Here is a 24,345-nt window from a genome sequence, read left to right on the forward strand (position 1 = left end):
ATACACATTATTCGATCAAAAAAAGGAACAAAGACATTTTAAAAGAACTAAAAACAAAATCAATAGAAGAAAAATTAAACAATTATAAATAAAAATGGATTGAACATGTAAACCGATTGGCCAACACCTGGCATCCTAAACAAATACTAAAATATAAGCCAATTGGAAAGAGAAGGGAGGGTAGGCCTCCAAAAAGGATATTGGATGGATAATGAGACCGGAACAGACCAATATGGTCTATACCTGTAATTAGTGTTATGATGATGATGTTAATTTAATGGAGCACACAACATGTTTCATCAAAATAACTTCAAGTGTGGTAACACTTAAAGCAAATTAAAAAAACCATAAAAACACTGTGCCATTATAATAACAGACTTGTGAACTGAAGTTAAGTTTGAATTGTCATTATAGTCCGTTCTATAGTTCTATTGTGCAAATGCGAGCGTGTGAATTCACGCTTATGCTAGTATCTAATGGCAGAATTATGCAAGTCAGGTAGACTATAACTGAGGTTGCTGTTGATATGAGAAGGGTCTAGGACAATTTCTTTGGATTCAACTATGCACCGTTCCACTTCATCGTGACAGATATAAATGTTTGAAATTGCGTTCCAATCTACTCCATGTTGGCAGCCTTCATCGTTTGTTTTCACTGAAAATAAGACATGACTTGAGAGTGCGCTTGAAAACAACATCTCTAAAAAGATTTTTGCTCTCTTTTCACACTGTATTAGTTCGGGTTATTTTAAGTTCGAAGAAAAAAAATTATAAACAGAACAAAGGACTAGCTATGGGTAGCCACTGTCTCCAATACTGGCCACATTTTCTTCGAGGATTTCGAGGAAAAAGTCATCTGTAAGCAACATTGAAACTTAGAACATGGCTCCGCTATGTGGACGATATATTCCTCATTTGGGAGCATGGTGTAGAGAATCTTCACATCTTCCTAAATCATTTAAACAACTTCCACCAAGACATAAAATTTACCATCGAGATTGAAGAAAATGTTCCCTTTCATTTCTAGACATGAAGCTTACTAAGATATCTGATTCTTTAAGGATCTCAATCTTCAGGAAATCAACACACACAGATATATACCTACATGCATCCTCACATCACTATCCTGCACAAAAGTTAGGTATCATTTCCACAATGGCTCATCGTGCTTGCTCAGCATTGTCCAATGAAGAACTAAAAACTGAACTAAAATATCTAGAGAAAGAACTTTCTTAAATAATGGATACTCTTCCAAAAACATTAAGAGGCAACTATACCAATGCCCCGAAACAACACAGAGATCCCTAACAACATCAAGGGTTATATTTCTTTACCATACATCAGCTCGCTCTCCCGGAAACTAGGAAGAATTTTGAAAAATTTAATACAAAAACATGTTTTTCAACTCTTCCGAAACTAAGGTCTGTTCTAAGCCACCCAAAACAAGCTCATAACCATCTTCAGTTTCCTAGTGTATATAAAATCATATGTGATTGTGGGAGGCCAGACTGAGAGGTCAATCCTCCTATGGCTAGAGGAACATCAGAGAGACATTTCATACATTAGAATCAGAGCAAGCGCACTCTCAAGTCATGTCTTATTTTCAGTGAACACAAATGACGAAGGCTGCCAACATGGAGTAGATTGGAACGCAATTTCAAACATATTTGTCACGATGAAGTGGAATGGTGCATAGTTGAATCCAAAGAAATTGTCCTAGACCCTTCTCACATCAACAGCAACCTCAGTTATAGTCTATTTGACTCGCATAGTTCTGCTGTTAGATACTGGCATACGTGCGAATTCGTACACTTGCATTTGCACAACAATAGAACTACAGAATGGACTATGTCAATTCAAACTTCAGTTTACAAGTCTGTTATTATATTATAATTATTTTATTTAATTTATTATAATATATTTATAATAAATATTATAATATTATTATGTTAAAATATTATAATTATTATATATAATTATAATTGCAGTGTTCTTATGGTTTTTAATTTGCTTTAAGTGTTACCACACCTGAAGAAGTCATTTTGACAAAACATGTGTTCTCCATTAAATTAACTTATCTATTTTCTTGGTTTCAGTCAGTCAAAAAAAGATGAATGTGTGTGTATATATATATATATATATATATAAAATTAAATTTAAGTTAATTCTGAAATTTGTGAAGAACTTTCCTGAAGAGGGATAATTTTCCATGATATCTATTTAGATTTGATTAATGTAGCAAGGTTTCACAACTCTTTGTATAAATATTCCAAGAAATTATTACTTTTATGGAGAACCTTAATTTTCATCAAAAGAAATCTTTGTCTGGTGACAATAGCATGCTCCGCAAGTCCCAATTGCTCTGGCTCATGCAACTGAATGCAGTCTAAATGTTCATCACGATGCACTGCTGCAGATATACCTCTTTGGCCAAAATATGATAATCCACACTGGCTAGAAATTTGATACAGTCCAGGACAGGCTAAAGGCAGTAGCTTATCTTTAGCTGAGCCTAGGAAAGTAGATATCTTGTTAATAGAATGGAAGGACACTTGTAGGCCAACAGATCTAAGTAGTTATGCTGTACCCTCTGAGATGCCTTTTAACATGATAGTATGGTGGCATGGTGGACCACCTCTGTATCACTATTACGATGAGAAGCAGATGTCAAGGAAACTATAGTTATTAATTATCTTGTTGACATATGATTCAGTAAAACCATTAATAAGGAAGAGTGGAGCAAAGAGAGTGAGCCCAATGTACTTAAGTCTTAATTGTGTCAGATTTTTGATAATTATGATGGTCTGAAAGAGAATGAATTCTTTTATGCAGTTAATTTTAATACATTTTAAGTAATTGGCATGCTTTCAACTAAGAAGCACTCTGTTCAACCCACCTTTGCCTATGTTAATTCTAGAGTGTATAGAAAGAAATTAGCTTTTGTGGAAAAACCAGCATTTCCAAGTTATGTATGTTCATTTATGCTAAAAGCTTGTTAATTTTATTATTTCAAGTTTATTCATTCTTATTGAATATTTAATATACTTAATAATTAGTCATGTTTATTGATATTTACTTTTCTCTAACAGATAAACTTCGCTCTTGTGTGGAGGAGATGCAAAATGTCGTAGGAGATACCATTCCTGAAACCACTCTTCAGTCAGCAGCTGTAGAGCATAACTTCAATACAGAGAAGGCTTTGGATGCAGTTTTATCCTCAAAAGGTATTATATCCAAGAATTATACTTCAGCTGATATAATTTTCATGGTTTGTTTCTTTTTAATACTTTATTACTTAGCTCACAAGGATTATCTAAGATTTAGATAATCCAAGCCTTTCATAATAGACCAAATGGGGAACTTTTTTAAGCCACTACATTTTGATAAGCAAAATTGTCTCACAATAGGCAATAAAAATTATCTACTTAAAAACTGACAAAGATCCATGTCTGGATGATTAACTAGAACAACTCTATAATAATTTTGGTATAAAAATAAGCAATTAAAAGACAAAGATTGTGAAATTCCATTACCTCTCATTCTGTTTAAGTGACCATACCACCTAAAATTAGTTCTGCTTACACATTACTAACAATGTCAAGTTCTTTCCTATTATCTTCATTTTTAATATGATTCTGCCATTGATACTATCAGTTTAATTTCCTAATCTTTCTCAGAACTCTCTCATAGCTGTAGTTTCTAATCTTTGATCATATGTTTTATTTCTAACCCAGGTCTCAGATTCATAAGTTAAACATTATTTAAACACCATTTTCAATATAGCTAGTGTAGTGTTTGGCTAATTTCTTTCTTATTCCATATAAACTTATTTAGTTGACTTTGCAGAGCTTATGCAGTTAGGTAATAAATTAACAGAAGAAACTGAAATCAGGGTGTTAGACAGGGAAGTAGCTTATCTCCAACTCTATTCAGTGTGTGTATATATATATATATATATATTGATCAGATTATTAAAATATGGAAAACAACAATAAAACAAGGTATCCAGTTAACCCGAAGAACTGTTATCAATACAATGCTATATGCAGATGATCAGATTATATTACAAGACAATGAAGATGACCTTCAAAAATCAGTTTCGAAATTAAACAAAATAAGCCAACAATGCAGTTTATATGGTTCAGAAACATGGATGGTTAAAAAGAAAGATGAAAGTAAAATGCTAGTTGCAGAGATGAGAATTGTAAGAACAATTAAAGGATGCACAAAATTGGACCATATTAGAAATGAAGACATAAGAATATAGAGAGAAATGGAAAGAACATCTCTCTAGAATGGAAAGATATTGGCTACTAAAAGAAATGGATAGATATAGACCATAGGGAAAGAGAGAGAGAAAGAGGAAGACCAGCGACAAGATGGAAAGAACTAGTGAAGCCAGAACAGGCAAATGCCTAATCCTTGAAGAGCTATGAAATTAAGATAGAATATTGACAACATGAACAGCATCCTGAATGGGCAAAATTTTAGTGAAGATGGCAATTAAATATGGAAATAGATAATAGAATTAGCAAAGCTGGTACATGGTACAAAGTCAATTGAATAAATTTATATGGAATAAGAATGAAATTAGCCAAACGCTAAACTAGCTATATTGAAAATAATGTTTAAATAATTTTTAACTTATGGATCTGAGATCTGGGTTAGAAATAAAACACATGATCATAGATTAGCGACTACAGCTATGAGAGTTTCTGAGAAAGATTAGAGAATTAAATTGATAGTATCAATGGCAGAATCATATTAAAAATGAAGATAATAGGAAAGAACTTGACATTGTTAGTAATGTGTAAGCAGAACTAATTTTAGTTGGTATGGTCACTTAAAAGAATGAGAAGTATTTGTTGCCAGTGGCAGGAAAAAGACCCAGTGGAAGACTCAGCTATAAGTGGATTGGTACACTAAGAAGTGCTTCAGAAGATCAAAATACAAGATCTGACAATATTGGAATCCACAACAGATTAATTGGAAGAAAATTGTCAGTAGAAAGTTAGTAATGTATACCTCATGTACTATTATCAAAATATCCCGACATCCCTCATTAGGGAAAATGTCAGAAATTTGATGATGTTATCCCTGTGAGTTTGCTAATAGTAAGAGTTGACTGAAGCTAAAATTTATATGTGGTTTCAGCCAATATGGAATATGGTTTATTGGCTTGGTACCAAATTGTCAGCCAAATCCTTGCTTGTTTAGCATTCAAATGAGCACTTAGTGAAGGGTGTATTTTGGATATTAGGCATTTGGACATGAAAAAGTGTATTATGAACATTGAGTCAGAAGTGTGTTATAAGTTTTCTTATAAAATCCTAAATTCTCTACCTAGTGTTTTCAGTTTAATGTAAAATTTTTAAACTTTCGTTTACAGGTTTCTCAACTTGTCCTTCCTTAATGTCTGCATGTAGCACTGATGAATGTTACTGATTTCCTAGTCAAACCAGGAGAAGAAAAGCGTATGGAAATTAATTGTCTGTGGTATTGAAATCAACAATACTAGAAGATGATTTTTCACAATAAAAATAGAAGAATATATTTTCCAACACGTTTTTTAATTTTCTGCCTGAACTTCAGACATCAGGTAGTCCATCAAATACCACAATTAATTCATTAATTGTTTAATTCATGAAATTAAACTTTTCTCTGATTTTCATGAATTAATGAAAATCAGAGAAAAGTTAATTATTTTGTATTCTGAGACTAAAAAAAAAAAAAAATTATCTTGTAACAAAAAATATGACGCTAATATGTCTATGAAATTTTTATGTTTGGCGTAGACAGTTGTTTGCGTCTAATCTATATAGCTCAGATTAGTTCAAAGTGACTTATTTATTGTAATTTAATATACTCAATCTAGCTTGTGGTCTAGACTTATTTTCAGGTGACTTATTTATTATAAAATATATAATATCATTGCAGTGGATGTTTAAGGATGATTATTTATTCTTGCAAACTCTAATAGAGCATTCTACACATGTTACTCTGAGAGATTAGAGTTGCAAACACAAGATGTGTAACACATTATTTTCTGAATGTAGTTTTATAATTTCTTCGCATATTGCTCTTGAGATGTCCCTTGTAACAAGTAGTGAAATACTAGAGCCAAATAACTAATTTTACATGATGCTAACCCATCATTCATATATATATATAGTATACCTGATATGCATGTTTCACTGATAAGTTTTATTTATTTAGTACCTTAAAGAATCATCTTAAGGAATTTTTAATGGAAATGGTACAATCCACTGCTGTTAACATTCCCAATTCCACCAGGTATCCTTACCTTAAAGTTGAGATTGAGGATAGATGACAGAAATTTAAAGAGGGCATAAAAAAGGCAGCAAAACAAGCAATTCCCAAATTTGAGTAGAAGATGAGTAAACTCTGGATGATGACAAGATACTGAAAATGATGGAGGAAAGAAAGAAACACAAAATTTGTCCTGAATACAAGAACTTAAACAAATGCAAGGAAATTGAGCTTTCGGACAAAAAACACAAAACCAGAGAACTTCATGAAAAAGTTAGGAAGCTAATTAGCGAATCTTGGAAAAGAGTAGACTCTCATTGCTTTGAAGATGTCAGTAGAAACATCCTAATGGAGAAAGACAAAAGGGATGGATGAGTCAAGTATTCCAAGGAACTCTACAATCATGATAAAATAGATAAGCTGCCACAACAAAATTTGGAGGGCCTACTATTCTTACCTGGGAAGTAACAAATGTCATTAGGAAACTAAACCAGGAATAGTTTCAATGCCATAAGACCACACTGACATATGTAACAAAATATATGAAACTGGACACCTGTGAAAAGATTTTAAATGCTTGACATTCCTATCAATACCTAAAAAATCTAAGACAATCAAATGTGAAGAATACAGCACAATCAGTCTGATCAGAAAAGATATGTTACATATCATCCTAGAAAGAATTTCATTCTTTCTAGGATGATATATAACATATCTTTATTCTAGGAAGAATTTCAATTTCATTTTAAACATAAAATGAAATTGAAAATTAATTTAGACACAATCTGGTTTTCAGGATAATAAAGGGGCTAGAGAAGGACTCTTCAATGTTAGAACTATTATAGAAAGATATCTGGAGAAGCAGAAAGAAGTCTACTTATGTTTTATTGACTACATAAAGGCCTCTGATAATGTAGAACATGAACAACTGATAGAATGCATCAAAAAATTAGGAGTAGATGGTAAAGATACCAGATTACTGATAAATCTATATTGGGAGCAAACTGCCTCAATAAAAATTGCAGGAGAAACCTCAGAGGAATTCCCAGTTAAGAAGGGTATCAGACTAGGCTGTGTTTTTCCTCCTATATTGTTTAACCTCATCATCATCATCATCATCATCAAATTCCTGCCATGTACCCTCAAGGGGTGTACAGGATATGACAGTACTACATGAAAAAATTACATCATTACTAACTTCCTATCTACAATTTTCCTCCAAATCAGTCTGTTACTTGTCAAGACTCCAACATTATCAGATCTTATATTTCTATCGTCTAAGGCACTTTGTACCGTATCAATCCACCTATATCTTGGTCTTCCTCTGGGTCGTTTTCCTGCCAACCTGGCAGAGAACACTTGTTTTGCTAATCTTTCCTCTCCCATTCTATTTAAGTGACCATACCATCTGAGATTAGCTCTGCTAACGCATTCCTGGATGCTGACAATGTCAAGTTCTTTCCTAATATCCTCATTTTTAATATGATATTGCCATTGATGCCATCTGTTCACGCCTCTAATCTTTCTCAGGACTCTCATATCTGCGGTCTCTAGTCTTTGGTCAAGTGTTTTACTTCTGACCCAGCTCTCAGATCCATAAGTTAAAATTGGTTTGAACACAGTTTTGTATACAGCTAATTTAGTGTTCCGACTAATTTCTTTCTTATTCCATATGAATTTATTCAATTGACTTCCCACGATACCAGCTTTGCTGATTCTGTTGTCTATTTCTATATTTAGTTTACCATCTTCAGTAAAAATTGTGCCCAAGTAGCTAAAATGTTTTACTTGTTCCACAGGTTCTCCATTCACAACACAGTTGACATTTTCAATGATTCTGCCTATTTTCATTGTCTTTGTCTTTTTATTGCTAACCTTCATACCATATCTATTACAACAGCTATTCAATTTAGTCAGAGAATCTTGCAGACTTGTAGCGGATTTATTTAGAAGTATAACATCATCCGCATAAAGCAAAGAGCTGACATTAACATCTCCAATTTTGACATCAGGTTTAATACCACATTCCTTCATAATGTGATCCATATAGATAATGAATAACAGAGGGGATAATGTACATCCTTGTCTCACACCAGATTTAACATTAAACCATCTTCCTGTACTTCCTTCAATTCTAACTGCTGACTCACAACTCAAATACAGACTAAGTATTGCTTGATATAATGCCCCATTGACACCATATAACTGCAGCGTATTGAATAGCTTCTCTCTTGGCACCTTGTCATATGCCTTTTCCAAATCAACAAAACTTAAATACAGATCTTTGTTATATTCCCATGCTTTCTCGACTATTTGTCGTAAAGTGAAGATCTGATCCTGACAGCCTCTATTTGGCCTGAATCCAGCTTGTTCTTCACCAAGCTTTTCTTCCACAATTCTTCTCAACCGTTTCTCAAGTATACTTGCATAGATCTTGCCAGGAACACTCAGTAGGGAAATACCTCTGTAATTCTCACATTCAGTTTTATTTCCCTTTTTATATATGGGTACTATGAGAGCTCTACTCCAATCATCAGGAATTCGTCCCTCTGTCCAGGCTTTCTGAACTATGCAGTGCAGCCACTGTAAGACTCTTATACCACCATACTTCAGCATTTCTGGTCGAATATCATCTACTCCTGCTGCCTTTCCACATTTCAAGCCTTTGATGGCTTTTTCTACTTCAAGTATGGATATGTATTCCTGACTGCATGCCTGGTCAGTATTTTTTATCACTGTGCTGTCATCACTGCTTGTTTCATTTAGCAGTTTTTCAAAGTAATTACTCCATACTTCAAGGATATCTTTTTCTCCTGTTTTCATTTCACCTTTATCATCTCTAATTCCTTTTACAGCACTCTTTCCTCCATTCCTAAGCTTCTTCAACAACCTCCAGAATATTTTGCCACCTTCTTGATATTTATTTTCTATATTCTTGCCAAAGTCCTCCCATGACTTTTGTTTAGCTAGTTTTACACACTGTTTAGCTTTCTTACATTTGTCTCTGTATTCTGTAAGAGTAAAATCTGACTTATTTGCCAGGAACTTTTGATATGCTTTCTTCTTTTCCTTCACTGCCTCTTTAACTTCCTGTGTCCACCAGGGAGTTCTGATTTTTTTATCTTTGCACACAACCTCACCACATGCCTCTCTGGCAGAATCAATCAATGTTTCCTTCAGAGTTTGCCACTGAATCTCCAAGGTTTGATTCCTGTTCTCAAACTCTTTCATTTTCTTTTCAATAATATTTCTGTATTTTAGTCTACAGTTTACATCTGAGAGCTGCTCAACTTTTATTCGCTTTAAAACTTTCTTACATGTTATTCTTTTCAATATGAAATTGAATTTTATCCTGCTCAAGACTAAATAGTGATCACTTCCAATTTCAAATCCTCTGTACACTCTGGTGTCCTGCACCAGGGAGAAAACATCACTATCAACAATAACATAGTCAATGAGACTTTTCTTATTCCTAGCCTCTTCTCTCCATGTGAATTTGTGCACATTTTTATGTTGGAACATGGTGTTAGTAATAACCAGTCCATGTCCTGAGCAGAAATCCAACAGATATTTGCCATTATTATTAGCTTTGCTCTTTTCTCCAAATTTTCCCAAAATATTTTTGTATGTCTCACAATCATTTCCTACTCTACTATTTAGATCCCCAACAAGGACCAACTTTTCCTTTTTCATTGTGTCAGTTGCTTTTTCTAAAGCCTCAAAAAATTCCTCCACTTCTACCTTAGTAGAGCCTTCTGTGGGACCATAGGCACAAATAAGTCTCATTGTCCAGTTCCCCATTCGGATATTTGCCCACATTACTCTACTTGAGACTGACTGCCATTCAAGAAGATTAGCCTCGTATTGTTTAACCTCTATACTGAAAATATCTTCCAAGAATTAGTAGAATTTAAAGGAGTCAACATAGGAGTCAGAAATATAAACTTAAGATATGCAGATGATATGGTACTGCTGGCTGAAAACCAGCAGTACCATATACTATAAAAATCTTCAAAACCTACTAGAAGAGACCCTGAAACTAAATGAAAAATATGGACTTAATTTCACTTTCACTTTTTTGCTCACTAATTCTTTTACTCATGATGAAAGGTTGGGAAAATACTTCAGCTAATGCCTTTTTGTTCCCGGATATAGGGAGTAGGTGAGGCAGTTTAGCCCTATCTAACTTTTGGAGACTGAGTGGGCAATTCAATCTCCACTGGTAGCCAATCAGAGATAGCTGGCCCAAGGCTATCACTAATTGATCTGTACGCAGTGAAGGCGGCAGCTAGCAAGTACTGCCTAACCCTAACACAATATTTTTAATGTCTGAAAATAGTGTGGGTTCGACGGCCAATTTTCTTGAGTTTCCGGGAGAAAAAACCCGCTAACCCGTTCCAGAGATCGGCAAACTCAGGAACTGGCCGAGAACCACGAAAATACTTTAAAATAAAAAAATATTAAAAAAAATCTAAGGAAAATAATTGCAAAGGAGGTACGAGATATGATCAGGAAAATGCTATGTAAATAGCAGAAGACATGGATTTTTTACAACAATTTTAGTTGCTTTGTCTGTTAATGGGTTCAAGGAGAGATATGACAGTTTGTGTGGATAATTTGGATCTCCCATGAGTCTTCATATTCCATGGAGATGCCTGTAGAATAATAATATATTGAGTATAGCACTGAGTATAGTCAATTTGATTTTAATACTTGTCTTTGCACAAATTAGGTTTTGAAATCAGCATTAATTTCTAATAGTATAAAACTGATGTAAGATAAAAATTGGACTTGAGGACATATTTTTTTAATTAAATGCAAAATGGAATAAATACATATCTAAACAGCTGTACTTTAATATTAATATTTGAACCCACCACAAGCAATGAATTAATGCTTCCAATATTTCATCTTGATTACAGAGATATCTTCAGGAAGCACAATGTAACAAGCAAGCCACATACAGTAAAGTAGAACTTAGACAACTAGTATTTCAGCACCTTTCCAAGTGGACTGTAGTCTACTAAATTTTTGCTGTGTGTTCTTGCTATTTATTTATATTTTTACTTGCTGGAGGAAAGTGTATCTGTGATACACAAAATGTTGGATTGCTTCATGATCCTTATGCTGTTTTCATTCCATTAAACTACTGTCCTATTTACACTCTTTCACTAATGTTTATAACTGCAGCTGAAGTCAGAACTAATTTTAATTTGCAAAAATTAAAATTACTTGAAATATTCCTAAAAATAAAAATAAAATAATAAATCCATTGCTGAAAAATGATATCTATACCAAACTCAAATTTTGCATCAAAAAAACGAAAAAGTTGATTTTCACTCAGTGAGGAGAAGGGTTTTCCTATTATCATTTATGAAGGATTAGCTGAGACCTGCTGTTTTGCTAAGGTGAACTAATACTACCAGCAGTTCACTTCAGGGTATTTACTTGAGTGCTGATGCTTTCATCATGGTGTAAAATTGTTAACATTTTAACACTTCTTTGTAAATAACATTTAGAAGTTTCATCATCCTCGACAAAAATAATTAAATTCTCAGGACTGCTAAGTCGAGAACATGCTACATATAACTGCCCGTGTCTGAAACATCACCTCTTAAATCTGAATAACTAAGGGTCTATCTACAGGCTTTATTAATTGTCATTGCAAAGCAAACTCTTATTGGAAATTGTAACTGCTTAAATGCAAATGGATATTCTGAAGGAATGAAGACAATTTCTAATACCAGGACCTGTAAATATCAGCATCTATCATATTCAGTTTCAACAATTTTACTTGAAGCCTAGTTCTATTGCAACAAAAATTTTGGAGCAACACAAGATTGAACATCTATTTTCAATTTAATTTCATGACCAGGCAATCAAGGTGGATCAAGCAAATTTAAACATTTTATGGGAAAATGAACTGCATCATCTACATCCACAGGAGTATCTACTGATTTGTAAACACTAACAGATCCATTAACCCTATTAAGAAACAACTCGTTTAATATTGACATGGCATCATTTCAAGGTGCAAGGATAGCACTCTTCATGAAACAAGATGACTTTTCTGTTATGTTTTCAATAGATGGGTAGACACTGCACAACAGTTCATCTGCAGTTTGGACAATTTTCCTCATATTTAGGTGTTAATATAATCTTTCTGTCTCTTTGCTGCACTTCATTGCCAATTTAACAAATTTGAGGAGAAGGAACGTGCATTCGAGTCTCCACGTAGGTGAACATGCATATTAGTTTTGAGAAGAAATTTTTCTATATATCATGTCATAGTGATGATTTCACAGTACAAGTATTCACTTCGTCTGCCCTGGGTTCCGTGGAATACGATGAGCAGTATTTGTCAAAAATCACCGGCAAATAAAAGTTATTCCACCCATTCTTCGATTGCTGATCTGATATCCCTCAGTGTTCTGCAATCTGCTCCAAAAGATGTGAATTCTTCCCAAACAATAATCGCTGCTCCATAATCTGGAGGCGTACATCAATAAAAATGAACATAAACCATCTTTGTAACAGTCGTCTCTATCCATCTACTGATGAAGAAATCATCAAAATTGGTCAATTCTTTCTCGAGTTGTAAGCGAACATTGAAAACTGATTTTCTTTTATATACAGATTTTAGCCTACTATGACCCAACCTATTCTTTCATTTTTTCTATTATTGGTGCATGGTTTAATTCTTTCATTATTTCTTTTATGATCAAATCGGGTAGATGCTACTGTTTTCATATATTTCATTTCAGTTGCTATTAATCATATTCTTGTCAAGAGTTTGGTTCCATAAAATAGTGCTGCTGTAACTATGTAAACTGTCTTGGAAGCAGGGGCAGATTAAACATAGAATTGATTACTCTTGTCATTTTAGGCAGTTTGTAATTTTCAAATTATATCCTTTTACACAAAATGATGCGTCTAAATAAGAATCAACTTCTTACAAAATTTTATTTACTATTTTAGTAGTTGGATTCAATTTTTTAAAAGCAAAATCTTTTGCTGTGTATCAGAATCGATTACTTAATCATCAGCAAAAAACAAGAGCAATCAGTCCTATGGGAGACAGTTTAATATTTTGTTTATTTATTTTTTTAAATTCATTATCATTTGTTTTAAACAGTGTTGGAGATAGCCCTTCCTAACTCCTTGGTTTATTTCTTTCCAATATTCACCGTTGAATCTTATCTGTATTTAATTACCATCATTTGTTTAAAATAGTTCTTAGTGTTAGTTGCCTTTCTTGTAATATAAGAATTTCTTTTTACTTTATCAAAATCTATTTATGCAACATGTATTTTTAAATTATTACTGTTCATTAATGACTAAGAATTCTGTTACAAATACAGAAGTAATCCAAGATCTTTTATCACGGAAGGCTAGTTTGAGAAATTTCTCTATAAATTCCAAAATAACTGTTCTACATGATTCAAAACAAATGAACAGTATATTTTATATAACATATACACCTACACCTCTTTTTACGTGATAGATACGTTCCTAAAAATTACACGTCCTAAAATGAACTACTGACTGCATAGAAAAAGTGAAGATTGGTTCCAAACCTGCTGAAATATAAGCAAAATAATGAAAAAAGCAAACATTAAATTCGTTAGGATCATAAGATTTTTATTTACATTTCATGGAGAACACATATACATATAATGAATTTTAATAACTTAAAAAAAAACATTCATTTCAGTTGTTTGCTAAGGATTCTATAAAAAAATTATGTTATTCGCTATCAGTTTCTGACAATAAATGCGAAAGCTTTTGTTTTCGTGAGACTAATATCACTAGAACTACTAGATATGGTATTATCGTCATCGACTTCCACCTCAACTTGTGGAATTCTTCTTGTCATGTCTTGAACAAAAGTGCCACTGGTTGTTTCAGCAGTTTTAGGCATGAACTCGGTTATTAATCGCTGTATTGATGCTTTAGATAAGTCGCGATATAATTCTCTGTATGAAGACATTAACAACTTAAGCTCCCGTAAGAACTTTCCAGCACGTTCTTCATTTGGATCATGTCGGGCAAAATAATTGCCTAAATTACTGGCTAGTTTAAGACCTTCTTTAATAAAATCAGCAGTAAAAGTAGGATTATCTTGATCATTAACTTCTTCGCTTTCAGGAGTCTCAGAAACAATCTCCACTATTTCGTCTTCGCTAAGAGGTTTATCAATTAACAATTGTTTGATATCTGCCTACGTAAGATCATCGAATCCTTCTCCGCCAATTTCACATGCCAAACTTTGATATTGTATGATTGTATGATTGAAGGGAACAGGAGCATTCTCTTTAACACATGCGGGCCAAATAGCTTTCCAGCATGCATTCATAGTTTCTGGTCTCAATTCAGATAATGATAATTGAACCTGATCAAACCATAATCGAAAATTTTTTCCACACATAACTGACAGTGTTTCATCATCATTTAGCTTGTTCAAAACATACTGAAATGTTCGTCTGACATAATATGTTTTAAAAAGTCGCAATTATACCCTGATCTAGAGGTTGTAGATGTGGTATTGGGCAGCAGAAAAAAAATTGCACATTTGGGTGTTCTATGACCGGATGTATTATCAAGAATCAAAAGCACTTTAAATTCGAGACCCTTGTCATTCACATAGCATCTAACTTCTGGCACAAAATGTTTGTGGAACCACTCAGTGAAAATATCAATGGTCACCCAAGCTTTTTTGTTGGCCATCCAATGAACTGGCAATTTTTGAAAATCTATGCCTTTCATTGGCAGTGGTCTTAATGATCAATTTATGAGCAGTGGTTTTAACATCCAATCTCCTAAAGCGTTCAAACAAAATAGGAGTGTTATGCAATCCTTTGCTGCTTTGAACCCACCAACAGTTTTTTGCATTTTTGATACGTAAGTTCTGTTTGGCATACTTCAATAAAACCAAAACCATGCTGGTAACAAGAGAAAAAGGGAAAATACCCAATATAAATATTAGGATCAGAGGAAATACTTTAAGTAAAGAGTCATATATATTTGGATAAACTAATTACAGAGAATGGAAAGTGTGATAATGAAATATTAAGGTGGATAGAAATTTCTAGATCAACATTCATTAGCATGAAAAACATTCTGACCTCAAGGGAAATTCACACAAAAACAAGATTATGCTATTCAAATGCTATGTATGGTCATCACTGCTATATGGAGCAGAAACCTGGACAATATCAAAATATTGTAAAATAATCTCAAATCTTTGAAATGTGGATCCTCAGAAGAATTCTTAGAGTCCCATGGACTGCCAAAAAAACTAATTTAGAGATATTAGAGATGATTGGAGAACAAAGGATCCTGTTGAAAACCATTAAGAAAAGGAAAACCACCTACCTTGGTCACATATCCCTACAAAATTAGAAAGAATGATATAAGAAAAAGAAGAAGACGAAGAATAGATTGGATGGGAAATATCAAAGACATAACCTTTTTGGCTTATGAAGAATAAGAGAGAAGCACAAAATCGTACCTAGTGGAAGTTCATGGTAGTCAACCTCCTGGAAGGAGATGACACTGACAAGACAAGAGAATCATTTATGTGAACTTCTTGTTCGTAAATCATTATCATGTTTTTTTCTCAAGTGGGGATTCAATGAAGGGAAAGTGCATCCAAAATGGAAGTGATTACATAGAAGACTGGGTGTAGGTGACCAGTATTTTCTATTATATCTGTATGTAATATTTTAATTATTTTTGGTTTTATTTAAAAGCCAGCATTAGTTTTCATCTTTTTGAAAAATTGTAATGTCAATATTAAACCACAGAATAACTTTGCAGTAAAAAATGTTTATTCAGACACTCAACTAGTTTCATGCAAAAACTTTTTCAAATCAGGAGATCTATCTATATGTTCACTGGGCATCTACAGATGCCTTATGGTCACTCTGATGCTTGGTGATGTGCCACACCAGGCCTCGCCATGTAGTCCTGTGGTTTGCTTTTCTGGTGGCCTCAACTCTCTGAAGATCAGTCACTCCACATACACCATCCATCCATCTCATTATTGTCTATTCCTTCCTCTTTTTCCAGGAACTTGAACTTTACTTTCTATTACTGTTCTGAGAAGTCCCCTTCCATCCTTTCTATGTGTCCAAAATATTTTAACTTTCTTCTGTCAATATCCTTAAGGAGTCTTAAAGTTCTACTGATCTTTTCTAACACCCATTCATTCAAGCCTTTCAGTATATGATATCCTCAACAGCCTTCTGTAACACTACATCTCAAAAGCAGATATCCGTTTCTTATCTGACTTCTTTAGGTTCCAAGTCTCACATCCATAAGTTGCTGTTAGAAAAACAAACAACTGCAATCAAAATCCTCAACTTTGTTCCCATGGAGATAGATCCATCCTTCCAGATTTTAGACAGGTCTCTGACTGTTGTTTTAGCCATTCCTAACCTTCTTCTGACATCTTCTGAACAGCAATTCTTCACATTAATAATGGATTAGGATTTGGATCCAATTAGGAGATAGAATGAATAAAATAAAAATAAATTATGCTGCAAAACAGGTAATCACAATGTAAATATTTAGGAAGAAAAAAGCATCTAACAATAGAATGCATCTTTTTGCTATGTAGACAATTGATGGTTGGTGGCATTATGTGTGCCACTGGCTTCTGCGTGTACTAGATGATTTTTGACAAGGGTCCATACTTGATGTAATATCATGGCTTGTTTCTTGTTGCATTGTTGTGGATGTTTTATCATTCTGCTGACTCTTTGAATGCTTCTGAGTAGAAATGGTAATCTGTGTGATCATTGTAGTGTGCTGCCACAATACTTCATGTTCGATCTCCATTGTATGTGCCACCAATCCTGATTTGTGCTTTCTTTCCTCCTTATCCTTTGAAATGTTTGGACATATATATTTTTAATGACTTGCATTTCTGTCTTGTGTAAAACAACCAACAGGTACAAGTGAGCTTTTAAATGCCAGGTTTCTTAAATGGTGGATAGCAAGGTTTAGGAGTGCCTAAGTAGATTAGAAATGTTATTGAGTGTGTAGAAGGCACTTTGAAATCTTGTCTGTGACAGCCCAAATACAGGAAAGAATTACTGTTCCTTTGAAACTTTGTTTGTCATGTTCATCTGGTTGTCTAGAGGATTGAATTGGATTTTGTTGACCAGTGTTCTGTTATAGACATTCTTTGATAGGATACCATTGAGGTAATCGAGCTCTTAAGTTCTTATAATGCAGTTTAATACTGGCATTACCATTTCATTGTATCTGCAACAGTTTGCAGTGAGATATCTCCGTGACTAGTTGTTTCACTGCAAGTTACTCTGAATTATATCTAGTAATGCATAGCATATCTATGAAGTGGCTTTCTCTATGTGAAAGAGAGAGCCGGTTCCAGGCTGGTTTTGGTATTTATTGAGGTGTTATTGGTGGGAAGTGAAAACTCTGGAAATATTTCAACTGACTTGCTGACCTAGTTGGCTGAGTGGTTAACACACTCACTTTCCAACCAAAAGGTATGGATCTGAATCCCACCAAGGGATTCAAATGAGTGAGAGACAAATTTCATCATTCAATGTGAGATCACAACCTTGCTTATGTCTGCAATGGCTTGAAAATGTTCCATGTTTGGTCCCTGGAGCAGGGTTTCTAGAAAATTTAAAAAATAAATGAAAAAGTAAAATAATGGTTAAAAAATCCTTGGCCTACCCATGGTATTGAGGTGCTATTGGTTTATAACCTTTTTGAGTGGGACAGAAGGCATGTATCGCATGACAGTCTGCCATAATTTGAGGGAACGGATATTTTGAATCATTTTGTTTATTTTTATTTTATATATACAAAATGGTATATAACCATAATGTGTGCCATATCTGGATTTCAGATAGTTATAGATGTTTTTTTTTCTAGATTAGATAATATATTTTTATTTTATTTTATTTTATTTTTAAAAACAGAAGCCTTATAAACTCAACGAGCTATATAAGCTCATCCAGAGCAGGCTTTTACAAACATCCATGCCCAAAATGGGATTCAAATCCATGACCTATTGGTTGGAGAGCAGGTATGCTATCCACTTGGCCAACCAGGCCAACAAAGTTGTACTTGAGAGTTATATTTTAGTTACAAAGTTATTTTAAAGTTACATTTGACAAGATTATAAATCTTTACTATATAGCATGATATACATAAGAACATGTTTGACAAATTGTTACTTTGTGTACGTACTATGTTTATGGTGAGTATAATCTTCATGAAACAAGTTCTTGTCAAGTATGAGGTACCCGTTCTGCTTTTCATGTACAGAACTGCTTCAAAAAAAAAAAAAAAAAAATACACACTTCTCCAAAAAAAGTGCTATGTTGTCATAAAGAATGTAATATTTGAAGCAACAAGTTAAAAAATCATTTTTGCACTTAATACATTACACATTTATATATATATATATATATATATATATATATATATCATCATCATCATCATCATCAAATTCCTGCCATGTACCCTCAAGGGGTGTACAGGATATGATAGTACTAAATGAAAAATTTACATCATTACTAACTTCCTATCTACAATTTTCCTCCAAATCAGTCTGTTACTTATCAAGACTCCAACATTATCTGATCTTATATTTCTATCATCTAAGGCACTTTGTACAGTATCAATCCACCTATATCTTGGTCTTCCTCTGCATTGTTTTCCTGCCAACCTGGCAGAGAACACTTGTTTTGCTAATCTTTCCTCTCCCATTCTGTTTAAGTGACCACCTGAGATTAGCTCTGCTAACGCATTCCTGGATGCTGACAATGTCAAGTTCTTTCCTAATATCCTCGTTTTTAATATGATATTGCCATTGATACCCTTAATCTTCACGTCCCCAATCTTTCTCAGGACTCTCATATCTGCGGCCTCTAGTCTTTGGTCAAGTGTTTTAATTCTAACCCAGATCTCAGATCCATAAGTTAAAACTGGTTTGAAGTGTCTTGTATACAGCTAATTTAGTGTTCCGACTAATTTCTCTTATTCCATATGAATTTATTCAATTGACTTTCTACCATACTAGCTTTGCTGATTCTTTGTCTATTTCTATATTTAATTTACCATCTTCACTAAAAATCGTGCCTAAGTAGCTGAAATGTTTTACCTGTTCCACAGGTTCTCCATTCAAAACACAGTTGACATTTTCAATGATTCTGCCTATTTTCATTGTCTTTGTCTTTTTAATGCTGACCTTCATACCATACCATATCTATTACAACAGTTATTCAATTTAGTCAGGGAATCTTGCAAACTTGTAGCGGATTTATTTAGAAGTATAATATCGTCCGCATAAAGCAAAGAGCAGACATTAACATCTCCAATTTTGATATCTTGTTTACTACCACTTTCCTTCATAATGTGATCCATATAGATAATGAATAACAGAGGGGATAATGTACATCCTTGTCTCACACCAGATTTAACATTAAAATATCTTCCTGTACTTCCTTCAATTCTAACTGCTGACTTACAACTCAAATAAAGACTAAGTATTGCTTGATATAATGCCCCATTGACACCATATAACTGTAGTGTATTGAATAGCTTCTCTCTTGGCATCTTGTCATATGCCTTTTCCAAATCGACAAAACTCAAATAGAGATCTTTGTTATATTCCCATGATTTCTCCACTATTTGTCATAAATTGAAGATCTGATCCTGACAGCCTTTATTTGGCTGGTGTTGGATCCTACTTCTTCTCAATCTATACTTTGGATCCGACATGATTACTATTACGATGTTCTTAACTAATTGATAAGTTGTAAGTTGATTTCTAACTCAAATATAAAGAAAATTTATATTTAAAGACTGCGCCACTTTTTTCTGAATTAGTTCAAGAATTGAAGATAAACCAAATCTCAACTACCCTTCCTTTATATGTTGTTATTATATATACTGGCCGAGTATATTTAACTTACTTAATTTACCCGCTTTGGTTCGAATATTTTATGAAAGGTGCAGTAAAAGAGATTCAGGCAAAATATAACTTTTGATTAACAAAAACAAACATTTAATTTTAAAATCACAAATTTTACACTTAACTTCAAATCAGTTATTAAGATATCACAAACATTTTAACTTCTCTGATAAATTCAATCATACAACTCAGACAATGATAAATCTGTTATCTCTATAATACAGTCTTCTCACAGTTCTTTAAGTTCCAAATACGACAAAAATTGCAGTAACCCCTCTTCACAAACAAACACTCTTAAATTTACACTTCAGTTATTTCCACAATAGTTATTGTTAGTATAAGGAAATTCTAGGATGAAACTCGCACACTTCTCTGCAAAGGAATATTAACGGTTGGAATAATCTTACCGATAATCTTCTTTCTTCGTAAACTTACACAAACATTTCTTTATAACTGTAATCACTTTAAGCAGTATACGGCACTCATTAAAATAAATCTTCTAAGCAATAACTGAATTAATCATCGGTCACAATACACATAAACAAACGTTCTTGCTTGAAGTACTACTGATTGCTCATTAATTAAGGCAATACACAATAATTCTTTAACTTGAGATTTTATATACACAGTTGTTCATTCCTCCGGCATTCAATTAATTCCTTAGGCACCATTATTCTAAACACAACTATCGTTAAACCTCAACTTCACAGCCTCTACTTATTCTCTAGTAACCCCTACTATACTTCAAGGTTCCGTATGTCCTTGAAAGGTCGACGCTGATATTAAATCTCAATTCAAGTATCACTAGTCTATTTAAGTCTCTCAGCTGTTTTCCGTAGCTATAATTGTTATTCTACAACTTATTAGCTAACTGCTTCTTGACTAGTAGACTTAAATTAGCTGCTTCAGTGACTCGCCGACTTGCTATTATTACACTCTGATTCCCAAATGCCCAATGCTCTGATTCCAACCCAATGTCAATCCTCTCTCTCTCTCTCTGTTTCCTCTCTAATCTATATTTTCAGCATTCCTCCTTTATATATGCGTTCTTCCCGCCTAAATTGTTCTCGTGATCTCTTTGACTAAAACTCTTTTCATTAATTTTCAACATTCTCCTCACGTGGTGTTCCAAACTCGCGCTCGCTTACTTACATACGTCTCCATGACAACAAAACAAAACATAATAAAATTGAGCTATTGCATAACGTTAAGCTTCTACAAATAGGAATAAATAGAGAATATTTACATTTCAATTAATGTGCAGTTAAATTATCAAATACAAGTTCTTATAATATTAATATAGTAATAAATAAAATAGCTTAATAATATTTACTACAGTCTTTTCATTATTAATACATATATCTTTGATTAATTAATTAAATATTGGATAAAATTAAAGGTAGTTATATGAATATTAAATTATAAACAAGTGATTTACATTAATTAATTACAAGTCTAGCCTTTGTGATGGAAGATCATGTTGGATTCTGAACCAAATAATAATTACTCTAATCTCTACATAATCTCTTCCTGTGTCCACCAGAACTCCCTGGTGGACACAAGAAGTTAAAGAGGCAGTGAAGGAAAAGAAGAAAGCATACCAAAAGTTCCTGTCAAATAAGTCAGCTTGTGCTCTTAGAGAATATAGAGACAAATGCAAGAATGCTAAACACTGTGTAAAACTAGCTAAACAAAAGTCATGGGAGGACTTTGGCAAGAATATAGAAAATAAATATCAAGAAGGTGGCAAAATATTCTGGAGGTTGTTGAAGAAGCTTAAGAATGGAGGAAAAAGTGCTATAAAAGGAATTAGAGATGATAAAGGTGACATGAAAATGGGAGAAAAAGATATCCTTGAAGTATGGAGTAATTACTTTGAAAAACTGCTAAATGAAACAAGCAGTGATGTCAGCACAGTGGTAAAAGACATTGACTAGGCATGCAATCAGGAATACATATCCATACTTGAAGTAGAAAAAGCCATCAAAGGCTTGAAATGTGGAAAGGCAGCAGGAGTAGATGATATTCGACCAGAAATGCTGAAGTATGGTGGTATAAGAGTCTTACAGTGGATGCACTGCATAGTTCAGAAAGCCTGGACAGAGGGACGAATTCCCGATGATTGGAGTAGAGCTCTCATAGTACCCATATATAAAAAGGGAAATAAAACTGCATGTGAGAATTACAGAGGTATTTCCCTACTGAGTGTTCCTGGCAAGATCTATGCAAGTATACTTGAGAAACGGTTGAGAAGAATTGTGGAAGAAAAGCTTGGTGAAGAACAAGCTGGATTCAGGCCAAATAGAAGCTGTCAGGATCAAATCTTCACTTTACGACAAATAGTCGAGAAAGCATGGGAATATAACAAAGATCTGTATTTAAGTTTTGTCGATCTGGAAAAGGCATATGACAAGGTGCCAAGAGAGAAGCTATTCAATACGCTGCAGTTATATGGTGTCAATGGGGCATTATATCAAGCAATACTTAGTCTTTATTTGAGTTGTAAGTCAGCAGTTAGAATTGAAGGAAGTACAGGAAGATGGTTTAATGTTAAATCTGGTGTGAGACAAGGATGTACATTATCCCCTCTGTTATTCATTATCTATATGGATCACATTATGAAGGAAAGTGGTATTAAACATGATATCAAAATTGGAGATGTTAATGTCAGCTCTTTGTTTTATGCAGATGATGTTATACTTCTAAATAAATCCGCTACAAGTCTGCAAGATTCTCTGACTAAATTGAACAGCTGTTGTAATAGATATGGTATGAAGGTCAGCAATAAAAAGACAAAGACAATGAAAATAGGCAGAATCATTGAAAATGTCAACTGTGTTGTGAATGGAGAACCTGTGGAACAAGTAAAACATTTCAGCTATTTAGGCACGATTTTTAGTGAAGATGGTAAATTAAATATAGAAATAGACAACAGAATCAACAAAGCTGGTATGGTGGGAAGTCAATTGAATGAATTCATATGGAATAAGAGAGAAATTAGTCGGAACACTAAATTAGCTGTATACAAGACAGTGTTCAAACCAGTTTTAACTTATGGATCCGAGAGCTGGGTCAGAAATAAAACACTTGACCAAAGACTAGAGACCACAGATATGAGAGTCCTGAGAAAGATTATAGGCGTGAACAGATGGCATCAATGGCAGTATCATATTAAAAACGAGGATATTAGGAAAGAACTTGGCATTGTCAGCATCCAGGAATGTGTTAGCAGAGCTAATCTCAGGTGGTATGGTCACTTAAACAGAATGGGCGAGGAAAGATTAGCAAAACAAGTGTTCTCTGCCAGGTTGGCAGCAAAACGACCCAGAGGAAGACCAAGATATAGGTGGATTGATACGGTACAAAGTGCCTTAGACGATAGAAATATAAGATCTGATAATGTTGGAGTGATGACAAGTAACAGACTGATTTGGAGGAAAATTGTAGATAGGAAATTAATAATGATGTAATTTTTTTTTTTCATGTAGTACTATCATATCCTGTACACCCCTTGAGGGTACATGGCAGGAATTTGATGATGATGATGATCTCTACATAATCAGAATCCAACAGCCGGGATCCAGCTTGTTCTTCACCCAGCTTTTGTTCCACAATTCTTCTCAATCGTTTCTCAAGTATACTTGCATAGATCTTGCCAGGAACACTTAGTAGGGAAATACCTCTGTATTTCTCACATTCAGTTTTATTTCCCTTTTTATATATGGGTACTATGAGAGCTCTACTCCAATCATCGGGAATTTGTCCCTCTGCCCAGGCTTTCTGAACAATGCAGTGCAACCACTGTAAGCCTTTTATACCACCATACTTGAGCATTTCTGGTCAGATATCATCTACTCTTGCTGCCTTTCCACATTTCAGGCTTTTGATGGCTTTTTCTACTTCAAGTATGGATATGTATTCCTGACTGCATGCCTGGTCAGTGTTTTTTACCACTGTGCTGTCATCACTGCTTGTTTCATTTAGCAGTTTTTCAAAGGAAATTAATTACTCCATACTTCAAGGATATCTTTTTCTCCCATTTTCATGTCACCTTTATTATCTCTAATTCCTTTTACAGCACTCTTTCCTTCATTCCTAAGCTTCTTCAACAACCTC

The 24,345-nt window shown here is 33.8% G+C and overlaps 1 protein-coding gene across 2 annotated transcripts in view; it reads left to right on the forward strand.

Annotated features, from left to right (window-relative positions):
- Positions 1-24,345, forward strand: part of HBS1 (translation elongation factor EF-1alpha (GTPase) HBS1) — a 400,441-nt gene that overhangs the window by 103,406 nt on the left and 272,690 nt on the right. For both annotated transcript variants that reach the window (XM_090410159.1, XM_090410158.1), the window contains exon 5: positions 3,089-3,223. In XM_090410159.1, the coding sequence (XP_090266285.1) occupies positions 3,089-3,223 (135 nt within the window). The remainder of the gene's footprint in view (positions 1-3,088; positions 3,224-24,345) is intronic.

The sequence above is a fragment of the Typopeltis vanoorti genome, chromosome 20, assembly GCF_054136105.1.
Source record: "Typopeltis vanoorti isolate ZY-2024b chromosome 20, IOZ_Tvanoo_1.0, whole genome shotgun sequence".
In the NCBI taxonomy this organism is placed as follows: Eukaryota; Metazoa; Arthropoda; class Arachnida; order Uropygi; family Thelyphonidae; genus Typopeltis; species Typopeltis vanoorti.